This window comes from Orbicella faveolata, unplaced genomic scaffold, assembly GCF_042242905.1.
Source record: "Orbicella faveolata isolate gen_17 unplaced genomic scaffold, um_ofav_v1 contig_25, whole genome shotgun sequence".
NCBI classification, from domain to species: domain Eukaryota; kingdom Metazoa; phylum Cnidaria; class Anthozoa; order Scleractinia; family Merulinidae; genus Orbicella; species Orbicella faveolata.
Genome location: NW_028301553.1, coordinates 20,102,501 through 20,119,056, shown reverse-complemented (window position 1 = coordinate 20,119,056; position 16,556 = coordinate 20,102,501). Strand labels below are relative to the sequence as shown.

The 16,556-nt window shown below is 41.3% G+C and overlaps 1 protein-coding gene and 1 pseudogene across 1 annotated transcript; one reads left to right on the top strand and one right to left on the bottom strand.

Moving 5' to 3' along the window:
- Positions 1-538: 538 nt before the first annotated feature.
- LOC149109304 (uncharacterized) lies at positions 539-5,326 on the bottom strand (annotated as a pseudogene).
- Positions 5,327-12,047: 6,721 nt separating this feature from the next.
- On the top strand, positions 12,048-12,551 carry LOC149109303 (uncharacterized). The gene has a single exon (XM_089294611.1). It carries the CDS (start codon positions 12,048-12,050, stop codon positions 12,549-12,551), a length of 504 nt encoding a protein of 167 aa, XP_089150737.1.
- The last annotated feature ends 4,005 nt before the right edge of the window (positions 12,552-16,556 follow it).

Sequence of the window (16,556 nt, the reverse complement as noted above, 5' to 3'; positions counted from 1 at the left end):
ACGGAAATGGTCAATGAGTCCACAACTGAAATAAAAGTCACTGAAAATAAGGCTTTTCACTTCCTAATTTTAAAAAATAACAACTGCAATATACGTTGTCAAAAAGTTCAATCATTTGTAGATCACTCTAGCACTGGCTTGGATTAACTATTCAGCTAATGAGTTTTAAAGAGCTCCCTTAACGAGTCCTCTTTGTCCTGATATCATCCATTCTGAAGCCATACCAGTACCAAACACATTGGAGACTTGTCCTTTTCGCGTCAGTCAAGCATCATTTTCACTTAAATGTAAACAAAGACTCATGTTTGATGTCAGCAAAAATAACAGCTAAGTTATTTTAAAGCATTTAGCGGTTGCCATGACAACCACAAACAGTTACTCGATACATTAAAAAGAGTACATCGTTCGAAACTAAACCTTACGAATGTAAGAGTATGTATAAGGAAAGTTATTCCATATTTTTATATTTCTATGGTTATGAGATTCTTACCTTTGTTGAAGCGACCTTTGGGGAAATTAGCTGATCACTCCAACACTCTTTGTTTGGTTGCTTCTCTTTTTATTTCCACTATTGATGACCTGGGTACAATACTCACAACGTTCTCTTACTTGTTGCTCTTGACTGGTTACAGCAATTACTACAACTACAAGAAACTAACTCGTCACGTTCCTTTTAAAGGGACAACCACGTGATCCATCAAATCAATGTCAATCTGTCAATTAGGCTAACGTAATGCCATGCGCAGTTCGAATAAGGTTCTATTGCGACTGCGCACCAAGCTACTTAGCATATTTTCCTTCGAGGTTATCGAGGTTGACTAAAACGTTTTCTACCTTGATTTTAACCGACTATTCTTAAGTGGCTGACCTAAATAAGGTAACGTGAGCAATATAAAAGTTACAATCTTCGTTCTTACCGATTAAAAGTTTAGGATAACACTAAGTTAAAAGATAAAAGTTGTTGTTAAATATTTCATACAACATAAGTGTTACAAGAAATAGGTTTGCAAACTCCCAGCTTCGTGGGCGGAATTTCCAGTTAAAACTATCCATCTCATTAACTGGACGTGCTCTTGGTACAAACATCCTTTAATGAGGTGCCGTTGCTATTGTTAGGAATCTTTTCTTTATTTGGGTAGAAGTGTAAATTAGGAATAAATTAATTTAAACATCGTTATCAAACTCCTTGAAAAGGTCAGTAAAAGGGCAAGGTTTGACTGAAAAATTGGACAGGAGACTGAAAATAAGTTAAGGAGTCTAACGCGACTAATTCCAAAAAGAGCGCTTCCAAAATCCAGATTTCAATTTTTACTTCATTTTCTCGATCGACACCCGCGAGTAAACAAACGAGTTGTTGGACAACGCAGCTAAACCGAAAACATGCAGTGCAGCAACGGTGCTCGCAGAACATGAATGTACCAAGGCATCCTACCAAGAATCGGCTACAAATTATTGAAGTAGACACTACATTTTCAAAATAGTTAGTTTACATGGCACCATTTCCAGTTTAACAACGGTCAAGTAATTTACACATATTTCACTGAAGAACTAGTTCCTAGGAAACGTAGCACCTGCGTACACATCAACAACGGTAAGAAAAGGCAACATTTTTTTAAACACCTAAAATATTCCAATATTATATTTCGAATGACCCAACACCTATTTCTCAAAACATTACCATTAACTTTTTGCCCATTATTACAACGAATAAATATGGTTGGGAATTTATATCTTGCTTGCATTTTTATTGTTTTACACCTTTCGCTTTCTTCATCGTCATTGTCGTCAACGGATAATACATCGTCGTCATCATCTGGCCTGTTTGTGCAATCTTGAAGCCGGCAGATATCAGTACATTTCAGCCCATTGACAATGCAGGAGCACGATGGAAGTTTGCAGGACCTACTGCACTGGCAATTCTAGAACAGCTTGCGGAGCTGGCTGACCACCCATCCAGTCTACGACCAGCTTGTCGTCTTCACTACACCAGCCAAATCCCACTGGTGATGGGATGGCTGGGCATCTTTGTAAACTTCGTCTCCAGACAGCAGCCTGGTAGTTTGCTCGTAGCGAGTGTTTGTGCAGCGTATCATTGCAGGGTGGCAGCTGGTTGGAATCAACGTCTCCTCTCTTCAAACAGAACAGTCGATATCGCAGCTCATTGATGTCGCTTGTCCCAGGGTTGCTGCAGTACATGGCACATGTAAATTTCTGAAGACTATGGTACAGGTGATCAGACATATTCCAGAACATACCCAAATGCTGGAACATCTCTTGAAATTCAGCATTTTGCTTTACAATTCGATAACCTGCAACCCTTCCCCGTCCGGCAAAAGCACTAACAGTGTCGCACCCTGTGAATGCATGAAAGCCCGGCAGTGATCTGCATACACTTGCTCCAACCCTCTCAACTACTCTTGAGATATCGATGTACTTGACTCTGGTCTGTGAACCACTTTTAATGAATACTGAAGAAGGAATAAAGCTCTTGAAGGCCAAAAGAAGTACCAACACATCAGTGTCTTCTGATACTATGACGACCGAAGCAAACCTCGATTTAGCTGCATGGGCTGCATGTAAGAGGATTCGGGTGTCAGCCTCCTCTTGGGTTGATTCGAGCTCACTGATAGGTTGCATTATTCCAGACGATAATTGGTAACATGTTTCGCCACACGTGACAACCAGAGTCTTTCCAGATATAGCTTCTCTGTGTACTTTTCTTTCTTCCACTCGCTGGTTACAAACACTATGAAAGCTTGTTTGTTCTTTGAGCTACACAGGAATCTTCTCCACTGTTTAACCTTGTGTTCAGCTTGAATATTGCGGTATTCGCTTCCTAAACCGTCACCCCTGTTCTCTCTTTCGGCGTTCTTTATGGATTCCTCTCTGTAATCATCGAAGACGACATCAATCCTGTTACTTGTTCCACCTTCGTTTAGAACTCTGTAAAGAAGAGTTTTAGCAACTGCCGCAAATGTCTTCTTATCACCTTTCAAACACTGGACAAGAGCCATCCCATCTATTACACATGCTGAGGGTTGGGGAATGGCATCTGCTGCTTCGAAATTTTTATGCAGTTCTTTAGCCAAGGACGCTTTGTTCGTCTTACGCATCAAGCCATCTGCGGTAGCTAATGACCAAGGGAGTGGTCCGAGAGGATGTGATAACACTTCTCTCATATGCAAGTCTCTGCTCTCTGCGATGACAATCATTTGAGCGAACAGTCTTCTGTCGGCCTTGATGATCACTTCTTGGTTCTTACCAGCTTTAACTGATACCTCCTGATTCAAGTGAGCAAAAGTCTTCAGCTTAGCTTTCGTGATTGAAAGCCGAGAGCAACGACCTCAGTCTAATCCACCCAAAGTCAAGTTCCATGATTCAATCAACAACAACAACAACAACTGTTTATTTCTACTACTGTAAACAACTAAAAGAATTTACAATTACAAATCTTGTAAATTCTTTTAGTTGTTTACAGTAGTAGAAATAAACTGTTGTTGTTGTTGTTGTTGATTGAATCATGGAACTTGACTTTGGGTGGAGTAGACTGAAGTCGTTGCTCTCGGAATGCTTTGTAGGCTTCCTCTCCTTTATCTTTAGCTTGTAGCAAGTCGTGCTCTACATCAGGAGTGGCAACTTTTCCTGTGGAAAGACAGACGAGGTCTTGAAGGTCAGGGCTGAATGGGTTGAGCCAAGTGTTTTGAAGAATGGACACTATGGATTGAACATCAGCTTCATCTCTTTGTATTCTTGTTGGTTGTAGATCTTTGTGTTGGGAACAAGAACTACTGATGTGCAATATATCTTTGAGTTGCCTCAGGAAGGTGCTCCGATATTCAGCGACCAGGTAGAATTTGTAGGATTTCACGTGCGAATTTTTAGTTTTGCTTGCCATTTATGTATGCAAATTACTACTATTTAAACGCTACTGTTTCCTAGCGCGCCAATCTTTTCAACGTTTTCTCTAGCTTCAAGTTAATATCGTTGCGGAATCTATTCTACCTAGCTTCACCGTCTTCGCTATACAGTCAGGAAACATTTGTAAGTCTTTATATTCTGCCCTGTATTTGTCATATCGCTCGGCTCTTCTTCACATGTATTTTTATTTATTTTTCTAGTCGAACCTCGCTCGCTCTATCTTTCAATTCTCAACGGGCTCCTCGAGTCTCTTCAACAGAGCGTGAGTTCGAAATCTCTAGACGTAGCGTCAACAAGGACTGTAAGCTACAGAATTTGCTTACTGCATTAAGCCTTAGACTGAAACCTTTAGTTCCTCCTGACGTTTGAGTGTCTTTGTTGACAGTCTCCTCGCACGTCTGATCAACAGGTATTCTCCCAGAGGGTTGTCTTCGCCAATCTGAACAGAAAATCCTCCGGATCGCAAGTATTCCAGGGTGTCCGGATGCTCCGCTGGTAGATGTGACATCTCATGCAGATATGCTGAAAGGTACCTGGCGTAGTTAAGGTTATCATATGCGAAACACCACGGGACAATTTCACTGATATATGAAAGGTGAAGATCCCAATCTCCCTCCCGAGATCCTCTTAACAGACCAAGTAATATTTCCACCATGTCAACATAAGACATCCAGAACTTCGATAGCTTCCCATTATCATGTCGGAGATAGATCGTATACAAGCAGAACAGTTGCGATACTTCTTCAAATGAGGGACTCTCCACTGTGTCTTTGAATTCTTGCTCACATGTGTTATCGCAGAGCGCTTTCAGTCCTTTTAAAAACGCATTAACAGTAGGCTTCTTCTCTTTATGATGTTCCTCAATCCAAGAGTTAAATCCCATCCATGCTAGCCTGTTAAGAGCTTCATACATGAGCTTGTGAAATCGTACGGTGCGATTATACGTACGGCCTTCTAGAACACCAGCCACAGATCCTTCAGCAATTACTCCAGACTCGACTATTACGTCTCGTAAACCAGCATCTTGGAAACGCTTTCCGATCACTGAATAGAAAGTGCAAATGGTATGGAGCACACCCATTCTCAACACAAGGTCATTAAACTGTGCCCTGTGTTTCCACTTTATATCAGTAGCTTTAGCATACATTGCCTGATCAAACACAACAACTATGCTTTGGAGGTTTAAAGTTTCCTTAATCTGTAGGGACTTGATGAGGACTTGGTACACAGCTGACATGTTCGTCGCTGGGGCATTGATTGTTGGAAGATAGCCCACGTTATCCTTGGCAACTTCTTGGTTATTACGCACCAAAATATTGAAACCAGTCCAACCAGGAACAGATTGCTTCTGACTTGCATGAATGCGTACTAAAACCCATAGCAAGTTCTTTCTCCATGCACATTCCATGATTTGATTAACTTGACCTCCACATATCCTCTAGAATGGGGCCCACAGCGCTCGCCGGCATTATAGATAGGTACAGTTTCATCATCCACAGACTCGATACTTCTCCTCTTCGATTTCATTGAGCTTTTATTGAGTTTTAAACACATACCGGCTTACAAACGATGAGAATTAATGATTAAGGCAACACAGTGCTGGGCTGTCGAGTCCATGTAGATCTCGAAGGACTGTAAGTTTTTATATAATTTGAGGTTCAAAATATCACTATATCGTCATAAAAATGCTTATTGTTTAGTTATACAGCTAATATTTTGTATATATTGTTGATTTCTAATCAGATCTCTACTTAAAGATTATCGAAATCAGTGAATAAGTCAAACGTACTTACCTGCCGTGAAGGTCGCCATCTTGAATTTCCCCATAATGCATTGCAACATTTGAAGTAATCCATAACTTACTATATCATCGCTTTTAAAGAGGTAAATTTAAATTTGGTTCTTAAAAAATGATTTGTGTTCTTTCTTGTTGTATTTATATGTGTGGAGACTATTTTTGATCTAGCTTAATATTTTTAATATGACTTTTGAAAACAAGCCTCGTTTTCATGCAAAAGCGAATTTTGGTGATATTTCAGCCAATAAAATATACAAGAAAGCTACTCTTTAGGGTTTGCTATCATAACATCTTGTAATCACCCCCAACTTAGCTTCAAATTTGTCACACTCTCAGCTGGTCCCTCTGAGTGGTACATCTGAGAGGGTCTGGCCCATGGACTACAAAGTCGAGTGGACCGCTTTTAGCGGGACTGCCACTTAATATGAGAAAATTCATCTACTTCTAGTTTTTCTCAGGTAATGTTGAGTTAATATTTCAAAATAGTTCAAAACAATTGGGAATCTATAAGATCATACAATGTAGGAAATTCTCAATGAGGTCAAATTCAATTGTACTTTTGTGTTATTAGCAAATTATACACCAGACCATGTGTCCTTCTATGTTACAGCCTGTGCCAGAAAATAGAACATGAAGCCACATAATGCACAATTTCAGTACGATGGAAATCACCAAATATTTAATTGCCACTGATGAACAATATCATATCATGTACTCTGTTTTCATTCACTACCAAATGACAAATCAAACATTAGGTGTCAGGAATTATTAGATAACTAATTTTTCTGCCAGTTTGCAAGCAAATAGCTCACTATCCAGGGTTGATTAACAACTCTACACAATCTTAGTGGAATTACACCATCAAATATATGCCATCCATTTATTTTCCGAATAGCCATTTCAGCTTGTGTTCTTACATTTGCAGTTCTGGTTCATGGTTGCCTTAGTAAATAAGTAAAATTATCGTCAGCTCTGATTTACTTGGTCGCATAGAAGGGATGAAGATTATAACCTTCTTGCTTGCCAGTAAATGCTGTCTGTCAAATCCCTGACATTAGGGAAATTCCTACAAGGCCTTAAATGTGTTGTCAGACTTTTATTAGTTCACCCTGCTTCTCCAGGTCTTGGGTGTCTGACCTTCTATCTCTCTACAGTCTATTCTGCACTTTATGTTTTAAAATTCAGCCTAAAAAACTTCAGGTAAATAAATGATGGGCAGGCTCCCCAACATCAAATACAGGAAATTGGCCCATGCAATAATTCATCTGACACTGCTAGTTCTGAAATATTAAACCTAAAAGCCAGATCTTGCTGAAATATTAAGCAACTAGGAAAGATTCAAAATTCATCAATGGTTGTATTTAAATCACTAATGTCCTTTCACATTCAACATTGTTTTTGGGAAACTTTTTTTGTTTACCTCAGAGGCATGAAAACTGATTAATTCCTAAGTCGATTGAAGTTGATGGGTATTCACAGCTGTATTCACTCCTTCTTTGCCAGACTCAGATGCCTCGCATCTTTTCGCTCTACACAGAGATTCCTCATCAACTTTTGTGTGAGTTTAGTGATCACAAAAAGGTAGATAATACTGAACAGAATGATGTAAATGTACGGAAAAGGAAAAGAATGTTGTTAATTAAACGGTAAAAATCAGTTTTTCCGCTCTCATATTCCTTGGAATCAAATCGTTGACCCTTTTAACGTCCAATTTCTCTCCCATGTTTTGTTAAAAATTTAATTTTGTAACATGATGTATAAATTTGATGTTAACTATTTCTAGCTATTTCTTTGCGAGATCCATATCACTAGCTATACCTTCTTTGGACTCCACTCAATCTACATTATCACGGTTCTTAATATAGCCAACCTGCAAGTTATGGTGAAAATTAAAATATATTTGCATTGATTGGTTGATGGATTGATACACACTCACACCGCAGTGAGTGAACAGATGTTAACTTCCTTCTCAGTCATGTATACTAAATAGCAGATTCAACCTCCAGCGAAAGTTACACGAACGATTATTGCGGGTTATGCAAATGACAAAGTGTTCGCTCGCGTTTACAAGTCATCGCCGTATTCCCAAATCATTAAATGTCAAGTTTCATCGTTTGTCTCTCATTTCCTATGTTATTCATATGTTATTTCCCATTTTGCGCTCTTAAAAGCAGTTTGCTGTAAGGGTCGACTAAGGGTATGCAAACTAGAAAATCTGATTCTCCCAAACTTTGCCAGAATAAAGGCCTAGGTGAACTAGTTCTAAAAATATAAGTTTCAGGTCGTTTAGATTTTTGTTTATGTTTTTGGATTTTTTTTTGTATTTTGCGCTCGCGGCGGCCTAAATTGACACCGAAATCGGACATTTTTCGGAAGCCCCCGTTTAAAAAGTGAAAGCATTCTAGAAAAGATTAACCCACATCAAAAGACCTTATTTCCTCTGCTTATTGGCGGTGTAAAATTTAAATGGAAGTTGAACGTGAATTTTATGACGAATTTTTTAAATTTATGCTTCGCGACAGAGCTCACCAACACTGAATTTAGACGAAATTCAAGGTTCAAAAAAGCACTCTGGTATATGGCTTCACCCAACGAGACTATACTATGGGGAAGAGCAATCATTTCAACTACACGTCGGACACGTAGCAGCAATGGTCGCGCGTAGCGACATTTTACGGGCGAGTCACCTTGAAACTGTCTGTGTATGTAAAGCTTTGGTATATCCTTGATTGGATCAATGAAGTACCTCTCTTCAGAAGCGGAACGTCTGCGTCACAAATTTGCACATGCGTTGTCCGAACTGAACAACTGGTCATTTTTATTATTTATTTAACAAATAAAGAAGCCTAAGCCGCGTATTGCACTGTGATAAAACGCTACGGGCATTTGAGAACACGAGAGAAATGTAGAAAACACGAGCCGCAATAGTCTAATCGAAAAATGCCCGATTTCGGTGTCAATTTAGGCCGCCGAGAGCGCAAAATACAAAAAAAAATTGCAAAAAAATAAATAAAAATCTCAACGACCTGAAACTTATATTTCAGTTAGCACTAGGTAACCTATTTCTTTATTCTGGCAGTGTTTGGGAAAATCGGCTTTTTCTGTTTTGCATACCCTTAGTCGATACTTACAGCAAACTGCTCTTAAGGTGGCTCAAAACTTACAGTTTCCAAGACTTAGATTTTGATGGGTCACTTGATACTAAAATTATGGTATGAAGCAACTGCCCAATTAGTAGTGAACATGTTGTCATCATTTTTGACACAATAGGTTACCATAGCAACAGTATGACTTGCTAAAAACACCCTTAATTACAGCTTTAGGGACTTATAATTCAAAAACGGTACGATGAAATTTATTTATATTGTCAAATTTTTAATTAACTTTTGGTTAGTTTTAAAAAATTCTGTTCATAGGGTTCAGAGCAACCTAAATCGCGTTTTGGAGATGTTTTCAAGTCTACGACGAATATTACCAATTCGTCGACGACCCCGGCCGAAGTAAAATCAGATGTCACAGTATATTGACAGGTAATTCGACGAACGTCTCGAAGAATGGTCGCGATCCGTTCAACGTACCGCGGATGAAACCTCAGTGGTTCCTCGTCAAGAAGATAATGACAATGTTGAATCACAGATCGTCACACGTTCACCAGTCGGCTCAAGTAGTAGAAATTCGAAGAGTTTTCAAACCAGTTCAGGCGCAAGTGATAGATCAAGAAAGGCTAAAGCCGAGCTCCTTCGCCGTGAAGTTGAGTTAAAGAATCTGTTAAAGCGCCAGGAGATGGAACGTCAAATACCCGAGATAAAAACCCGAGAAGATGAATTGAGGCGCCGGATTGCTTTATTAGGAGTATAAGGCGAAACAGTTGCAACAAATGTTAACGCAGCAACGAGAAGCTTTGCAGCTTATGGCGTACACAATTCGACAAGGATTTGAAAGGCCCAAAAGAGAGCTTCTGACCTTCGATGGTAACCCGCTCAACTACTGGCTGCTCACCATAGATTTCGACAGAAACACATCAATGCGCACTCGCACATCGCGAAAATAGTGGAAAGCCCTCAGATTAAGAAGACTGAATTCACTGGTTTATCAGACCTCTCCGTTCCAGTGCAGAACTGTGTGCTGACTCTCGTTCAAATGGGCTACAAGGCAGGTGTTAACAGCTCGGACAATCTCGTAAAGGTGGTAAAGCGCCTCCCTGCTCATCTGCAGTCTAAATGGGCGGACAGAGCCGGCTTGTTAACTCTAGCTGGAACTGAACCTACCTTCATGTATTTAGTCGCCGGTTTTGTTGAAGGAAAAGCTTTGTTGGCAAACACTACGTACGGTCGAATAAATGGATCGATACCAGACAAACAACGGAGCTCTAAGCCACCACCCAAAGTAAAGCCACCTTCGAAAGGAAATACCATTACAACACAGCCTGCAGGGGTCACAGACGGTCCTCAAGTGAACACAACTCCTATGGTATTTTGTCCTTTGTGTTCTGGTCAACATAAACTGTGGAAATGTGAGCTCATAAAAGCAAAGAGCCCAGAAGAAAGAAAAAGCTTTGTTTGACAAGCAAGACTAAGCGACAACTGTCTCGGAAGAGGTCACCTGGGATTGCAGAAGTAAAATGAAATGTCAAGTGAATGGATGTGGATGGAAACACCACACAATGTTGCCTGTTAAGAAGAAGAACAACAATAACAGCAACTCTCCTAACCACCATGCAGTCACCTCGGGAGAGACTGGAACGAGTGCCGCCAGCGGGGCCGGAGACACTGATCGGTGTGGTACTGCAGACTACAGCAGGAAAAATGTATTTTTAAGAATCGTCCCAGTCGTCGTGAAAGAAAAAGATCAGCACAACACGACTGTGACAAACGCGCTATTGGATCATGGGGCCGGTTTCTCGAAAGGCCCGCAAAGCAATTTTTAGATCATCTCTTCTGAGAGGTGAATACGCCTGAAACTCCTTGTATGAAGAGAACCTCTGTTCATATTAAGAATATGTGAATAAAACAGCTCTGTAATCATGAGGTTTGAGTTTTTGTTACGGCTTTCATGGTGCCAAACATTTCGGGACCTCCGAGAAACGGGCCCCTGAAGGTTCGGACGTTACGTTGTGTGGTGTGAGTCTAATGGAGAAACTCCAAGTAGATGGCCATCCTAAGGAATTTTCACTAGCAACCGCAAATGGCGCTTCCAACACTCGAAAGGGATTCGTGTTGTCTTTGTCTGTTCGAGGATTACAAATGGAACAAGAAATTGTGTTAGATAGAGTCTGGACAGTGGATACGTGTTTACCTCAAGGTAGTCCACCAACCAAGGAAGATACTGCTTAGTGGCCTCATCTGAAAGGCGTAGACTTTCCGAGAACGCAATCTTATAAGTGTCGGTGCTCATTGACAGCGACGTTCCTGAGGCTTATTGGATGTGCGATCAGAGGCGTGGCAGGCGTGGTCAACCTTATGCTGTGTGTACCCCACTCGAGTGGACTCTGATGGGACCATTGAACTCGTGTAGAGATTGCTTTAGTGAGAACTTTGTTCACTACGACGACGAAACGGTTCATCAGCAAATGGAAAGTATGTTTAGGAGTGACTTTAAAGAGCCTACAATACACGACAAAAGTCCTTGCCACGCCTGGATCAGCTAGCATACAAATGCGTTGACAAGCTATTTTGGAAACAATAAGTAGTGACATCACTGGAATAGTGAATTCCCTCCCCTCACGACAATGTTGAAAACGAGCAATGACGAATTCATCATGATAAACAACATTGAATTGGGGGAAGGGAGGCGAACCGATAAATTTCCCTGACAGATACTGCAAAGTGGGCAAGCGTGGCAAGACTTGTATGATCTCCTCAAAGGTTGCAATGCCATTTGAAGATTAAAGAGCACTGTCGCAAATGGAAAACTGCGTGAAGCTCGTGAACGGCCATTATCAGCTGCAGATGGGGTTGCCATGGAGGCACATTTCCTTACACCTACCCAACAATCGTGAATCTGCATTAGGAAGATTGCGCTACATGAAGGAAAGATTCCAGTGCGACCTTCACCTCTTCGAGACATACAGGGACACTGCTAAAGGTTATGTCTCCGGTGGTTACGCAAGACGAGTTCTTTGTAACGAACAGGAAGCTGTGCAAGATACACCAGTCTAGTACTTAGCCCACCAACCCGTTTTCATCCTTAGAAAGTAGGGAAAGTGAGAGTCGTGTTTGACTGCGCAGCCAAGTTTAAAGGCACCTTCCTGAATGATCAGTTTCTTCAAAGTCCAGACCTAACGAATGGATTTTTGGGCGTTATCATACGTTTTTGCCAAGAGCCCGTAGCTATGGTTGCGGATGTGGAAGGCATGTTCCACCATGTACGGGTAGCTCCCGATGATTGTCACGCGTTAAGATTTCTGTGGTGGCCAAATAGCGACCTCTCCAAAGAGCCAGTTGATTACCAGATGTTAGTGCACTTGTTCGGAGCCACGCTGTCTCCAAGTTGCGGAAGTTTTTGTCTCAAGAAGACGGCCTCGGATAATCAGGGCGAATTCGATGTGGAAACCATTAATACTGTCAACCGCAACTTCTATGTAGACGACTGTCTTAATTCTGTCTCTACGACTGACAAAGCGGCACGTCTGTCTGGCCAGGTTCGGGAATTGCTGCCAAGAGGAGGGTTTCGGTTTACCAAATGGATAAGTGACGACAGGAACGTAATCGCCACTGTTCCAGTAACGCAAAGAGTGGCCTCGGTGGTCAACTTGGATTTGGAGGATCTCCCTGTAGAACACACTTTAGAAGTGCAGTGGGCCATGAAGACAGACGCTTTTACTTTCGCATTATGAATGAAGGAAAGGCCCCCACACTTAAAGGAATCGTGTCCGTTGTAAGCTCCACGTACGACCCCCTAGACTTCGTCGCGTCCATCATTCTGCCAGCCAAGATCCTGTTGCAGAGCCTGTGTAAGCAGAAGTATGACTGGGACGAAGAGATTTCTGATGCAGATTCCACTGTATGGTAAGGATGGCTGAAGGAACTTGCATGTCTGCCGGGACGATGTGAGTGTTTTCCATGCTCTTGTCGCAATGATTAGCTAATTTAACCCACGGTGAAGACATAGTGAGGTCATTTAGATGAAACTGCAGAGGTTAAACATGTCTAAATTAGCGCCGCAAGTCAAATGATCGATTTAACCTTTAATTCTAATTCAGCTTTGTTTAGCTCGTTGGACCCATTTGCAGTGACCTCAACGGCTTGTACAAGCCGGCATGTTATGGCTTTTTTAAGAGTGCACGAGGCAGATAGCGCTCTCAGTACGACATATCCATATTTATCTACAGTAATTTCTGACAGATTTTCCAAAAACATGCCCACTATTTTGGTGCAAAGTCTTAACACGGTTTTCATTAATCCAGTCATAGGGGTATAAGGGGTATAAGGGGTGTAAGGAGTGTAAGGAATGTAAGGGGTATAAGGGGTATAAGGGATATAACGGGTATATGGGGTACAGGGGGTATAAGGGGTATAGGGAGTATAAGGGGTGTAAGGAGTATAAGGGGTATAAGGAGTATAAAGGGTATAAGGGGTGTAAGGAGTGTAAGGAATGTAAGGGGTATAAGGGGTATAAGGGATATAACGGGTATATGGGGTACAGGGGGTATAAGGGGTATAGGGAGTATAAGGGGTGTAAGGAGTATAAGGGGTATAAGGAGTATAAAGGGTATAAGGGGTGTAAGGAGTGTAAGGAATGTAAGGGGTATAAGGGGTATAAGGGATATAACGGGTATATGGGGTACAGGGGGTATAAGGGGTATAGGGAGTATAAGGGGTGTAAGGAGTATAAGGGGTATAAGGAGTATAAAGGGTATAAGGGGTGTAAGGGGTATAAGGAATGTAAGGGATATAAGGGGTATAAGTGGTATAAGGGGTGTAAGGGGCATAAGGGGTGTAAAGAGTATAAACTGTATAAGGGGTATATGGGGTATAAGGGGTATATGGGACACATCCGGGAACTTTTTATGTGTGCTGGGGCTAAAATTCAAAATTGATTAGAGAAAAGTGCGCGTAATAACAAAGAATACGTCCAAAAAGCGGCCACCAGCGCGTGCGTTCTTCTGTTTCACTGGCATATTAATTCCGCTGGCCAAGTTGTAGCATATGGAAAATGAGTTCAAACAAAAATTTGTTTTTTTAAGGTCTCAACAAGTATTATCAAATTTGCTTTGAAAATAGACTATTTTGGGAGCTTTCTGGTATGGAAGCTGTTCTTCAGGCGAAATATTCCGACGAACTGATCGGTTAAGTTAATGGGTAGCATATGGAAAAGTTAGTAGCGGATGTCAGGAAAGCTCCTGCAAATTTTCGCTTGTTTTCGACACCTACAAGTACTATCGAAATTTTCTGAAAGTACTCCTCGACCCTCTGCAAATTTGCCATTCGGAGACCGTTCGGGGAAATGGTTGACTGATTTTGAAACTCCCGCGAGTAATAATAATACGCAAAACTCCGCCTCCCACAACAACAGCACGCAAAAAAAGACTGAATTTACCTAATGTTTTGATCAATTAAAACGGATCCAGTTTTGAATAATTATCTCACACAAACGATGAACAACAATGCTCGCTCAGGCGTAAGACGCGTTGCTTGCCTTTGCTTTTTTGTTCGGCTTTGGATTTCAAACAGAAATGTCATTTATTTTTGTTTTCCCCACCATCTTACGAATAGAAAAAGCCTTGTGTTGTCTTTTAAGTCCTTGATGACTACGACTACGTAAACCGATCGAGTAAAAGAGGACAACGATAAAATAGAAGAAAGTGTTTCGCGCATCGCACTTTCCATTCAACGCTATGGAAGAAGAATTTTTTGTGGGAAAACTTTAATTTGACTCCCGCGCTCAAACCATTCCAAGTGTGACATGTCAACAAAAAAAGTGAGCATGTCGCTGCACACGACTTTGTTGACAAAAGTCTTTGTGAAGACCGTAGGCCGCCTTTAAATCAGAGCGCTTTTGTTAACTTTATGACACCTTGGGATTTACTTCACACATCAGACCGTTTGATTGACAGCTCCGATTCATTGACGAGGGCAGTCGGAATTCCGAAAGCTTAATCTATGCAATTATTATTCCGCGCATTGAAAACCTGAGCACTGTAAGTATATGTCGCGAAAGACAATAGCATTCTGGGCGATGGGGTATAAGGGGTATAAGGGGTATAAGAGGTGTAAAGGGTATAAGGGGTATGTCTGGATTTATGAAATCAGTGTTTAAGACGAAATCAAGCGTTTTTTCACTTATTTATTTTTTTATATATTTTTTTTGTTTTGCTTTCCCCATGGCAGCAGCTTGTAAATCTTACCTAGCGTGAAATGTAGAGAACTTCTTACTACATGTGTAACTTATTTATCTATCTTTTCATTATTTATCGCTTTCTCCACTCCCCTTTTCAATTGGTGTTAACTTTAGCCCAGGCTACACTCATCTGAATTTCAGTTCGCGCAGCCGGTGACTCTGAGAAGGAGCCGACCGATTAGCGTTCTATAACTGCTGTCTAAAGGAATTCGACATCAATAAGTCCAATGAAAGTGCAAGTCTAACGATTTGCTAGCAAGCTTCGTCCATTATCGTACATAAATGGGCCCTGAGCTGTACTGATTCGAAACGGGACGTCATTTAACCCCGCAATAGTAGGCCGTTTGCACTGTGGCAATAATGTTGTGCTTGCTTTAGACAGCAAAGAGCTTTAGCCACATCAATTTAGGGCTTAGACGTGCAATGGACTAGACATTTCTAGCTGCTGTTGGCGTTATTTGCTCTGAACTTTGATGTCGCTAAAAACTTAGAAAAAAATCTGTTGAAGTCTGGATGTGGCATTTGCGGCTCGACAAAATTCAAGTACATCCGGGACATTGCTATTTGCGAGCAAAACATGGCCACGAGCAGAGTAGTCTCCTCCGCAGCCGTTTTTGGGGATGTCACGCAACGCTCCCCCCAAAGAAACGGCTGCTCACATCTGAACCACATTCTTTTCCTTTTGTGTTTGTGGTTTGTTTGCGCTCCGTTGAACAGACCAATCACATAATAGCAAAGTGTGAATGACGTAAGCTTTCGCGCGAAAAGGTCTGCGGTGCGAACACGCGAGGGATTTCTGGCTTTTGTTTCACGCCCCACGTCGCCAAAAATAGGCGGTGTTCGCAGGTTACGATCATGACGGACGAAAAAAATTGTAAATGAAAGTCCTAAGTACAAGTGCTTCATGTGCTCATCGCTATGTTCAGCTATAAATGAGACAATATATATTTTCTCGAAATGTCAAATTGTAAGCGTCAATCAAGGGCCAAACGCTTCCTGCAGATTGTAATCAGGCCGGAAAGAGCGGCATTCAGAACTCGATGTCAACAAATCGAGCGAAGCTACTTGATTTCCTGGTTCCTTTATTAAGTTAAAATAGATATCTTCCTTCTCGACAGTAATTTTTTGAGTTGAAAGCTTCTAATAATTAACTTGAACTTTGAAGAAGCCGGAAATCTGTATGTTTATTTGTGACATCTCCCACGACGGGATACAAAGATAAAAAACATTCCCTGATTGGACAAGTTTCAAAGGGCGAATTTGGCGCGAAAACGTTCTTGAAAATGGAACGGAAGCGGTGATTGGCTAATTTCGTGAAAGGAATGTTGTTCGGATGTGAGCAGCCGTTTCTTTAGGGGGAGCGTTGCGTGACATCCCAAAAAACGGCTGCGGAGGAGACTACGAGCAGAGTGAAGAACATGAGGTCAAGTGCTGATCGTGAGTAGAATTTCCTTGTTTTATCAATTTTAGGCGTTCTCGGCCTAGCTAACTATCAGAACTG

Excerpts from the sequence above, each read along its gene's own strand:
- LOC149109303 (XM_089294611.1), top strand. The coding sequence starts at position 12,048 with ATGGTTGCGGATGTGGAAGGCATGTTCCACCATGTACGGGTAGCTCCC.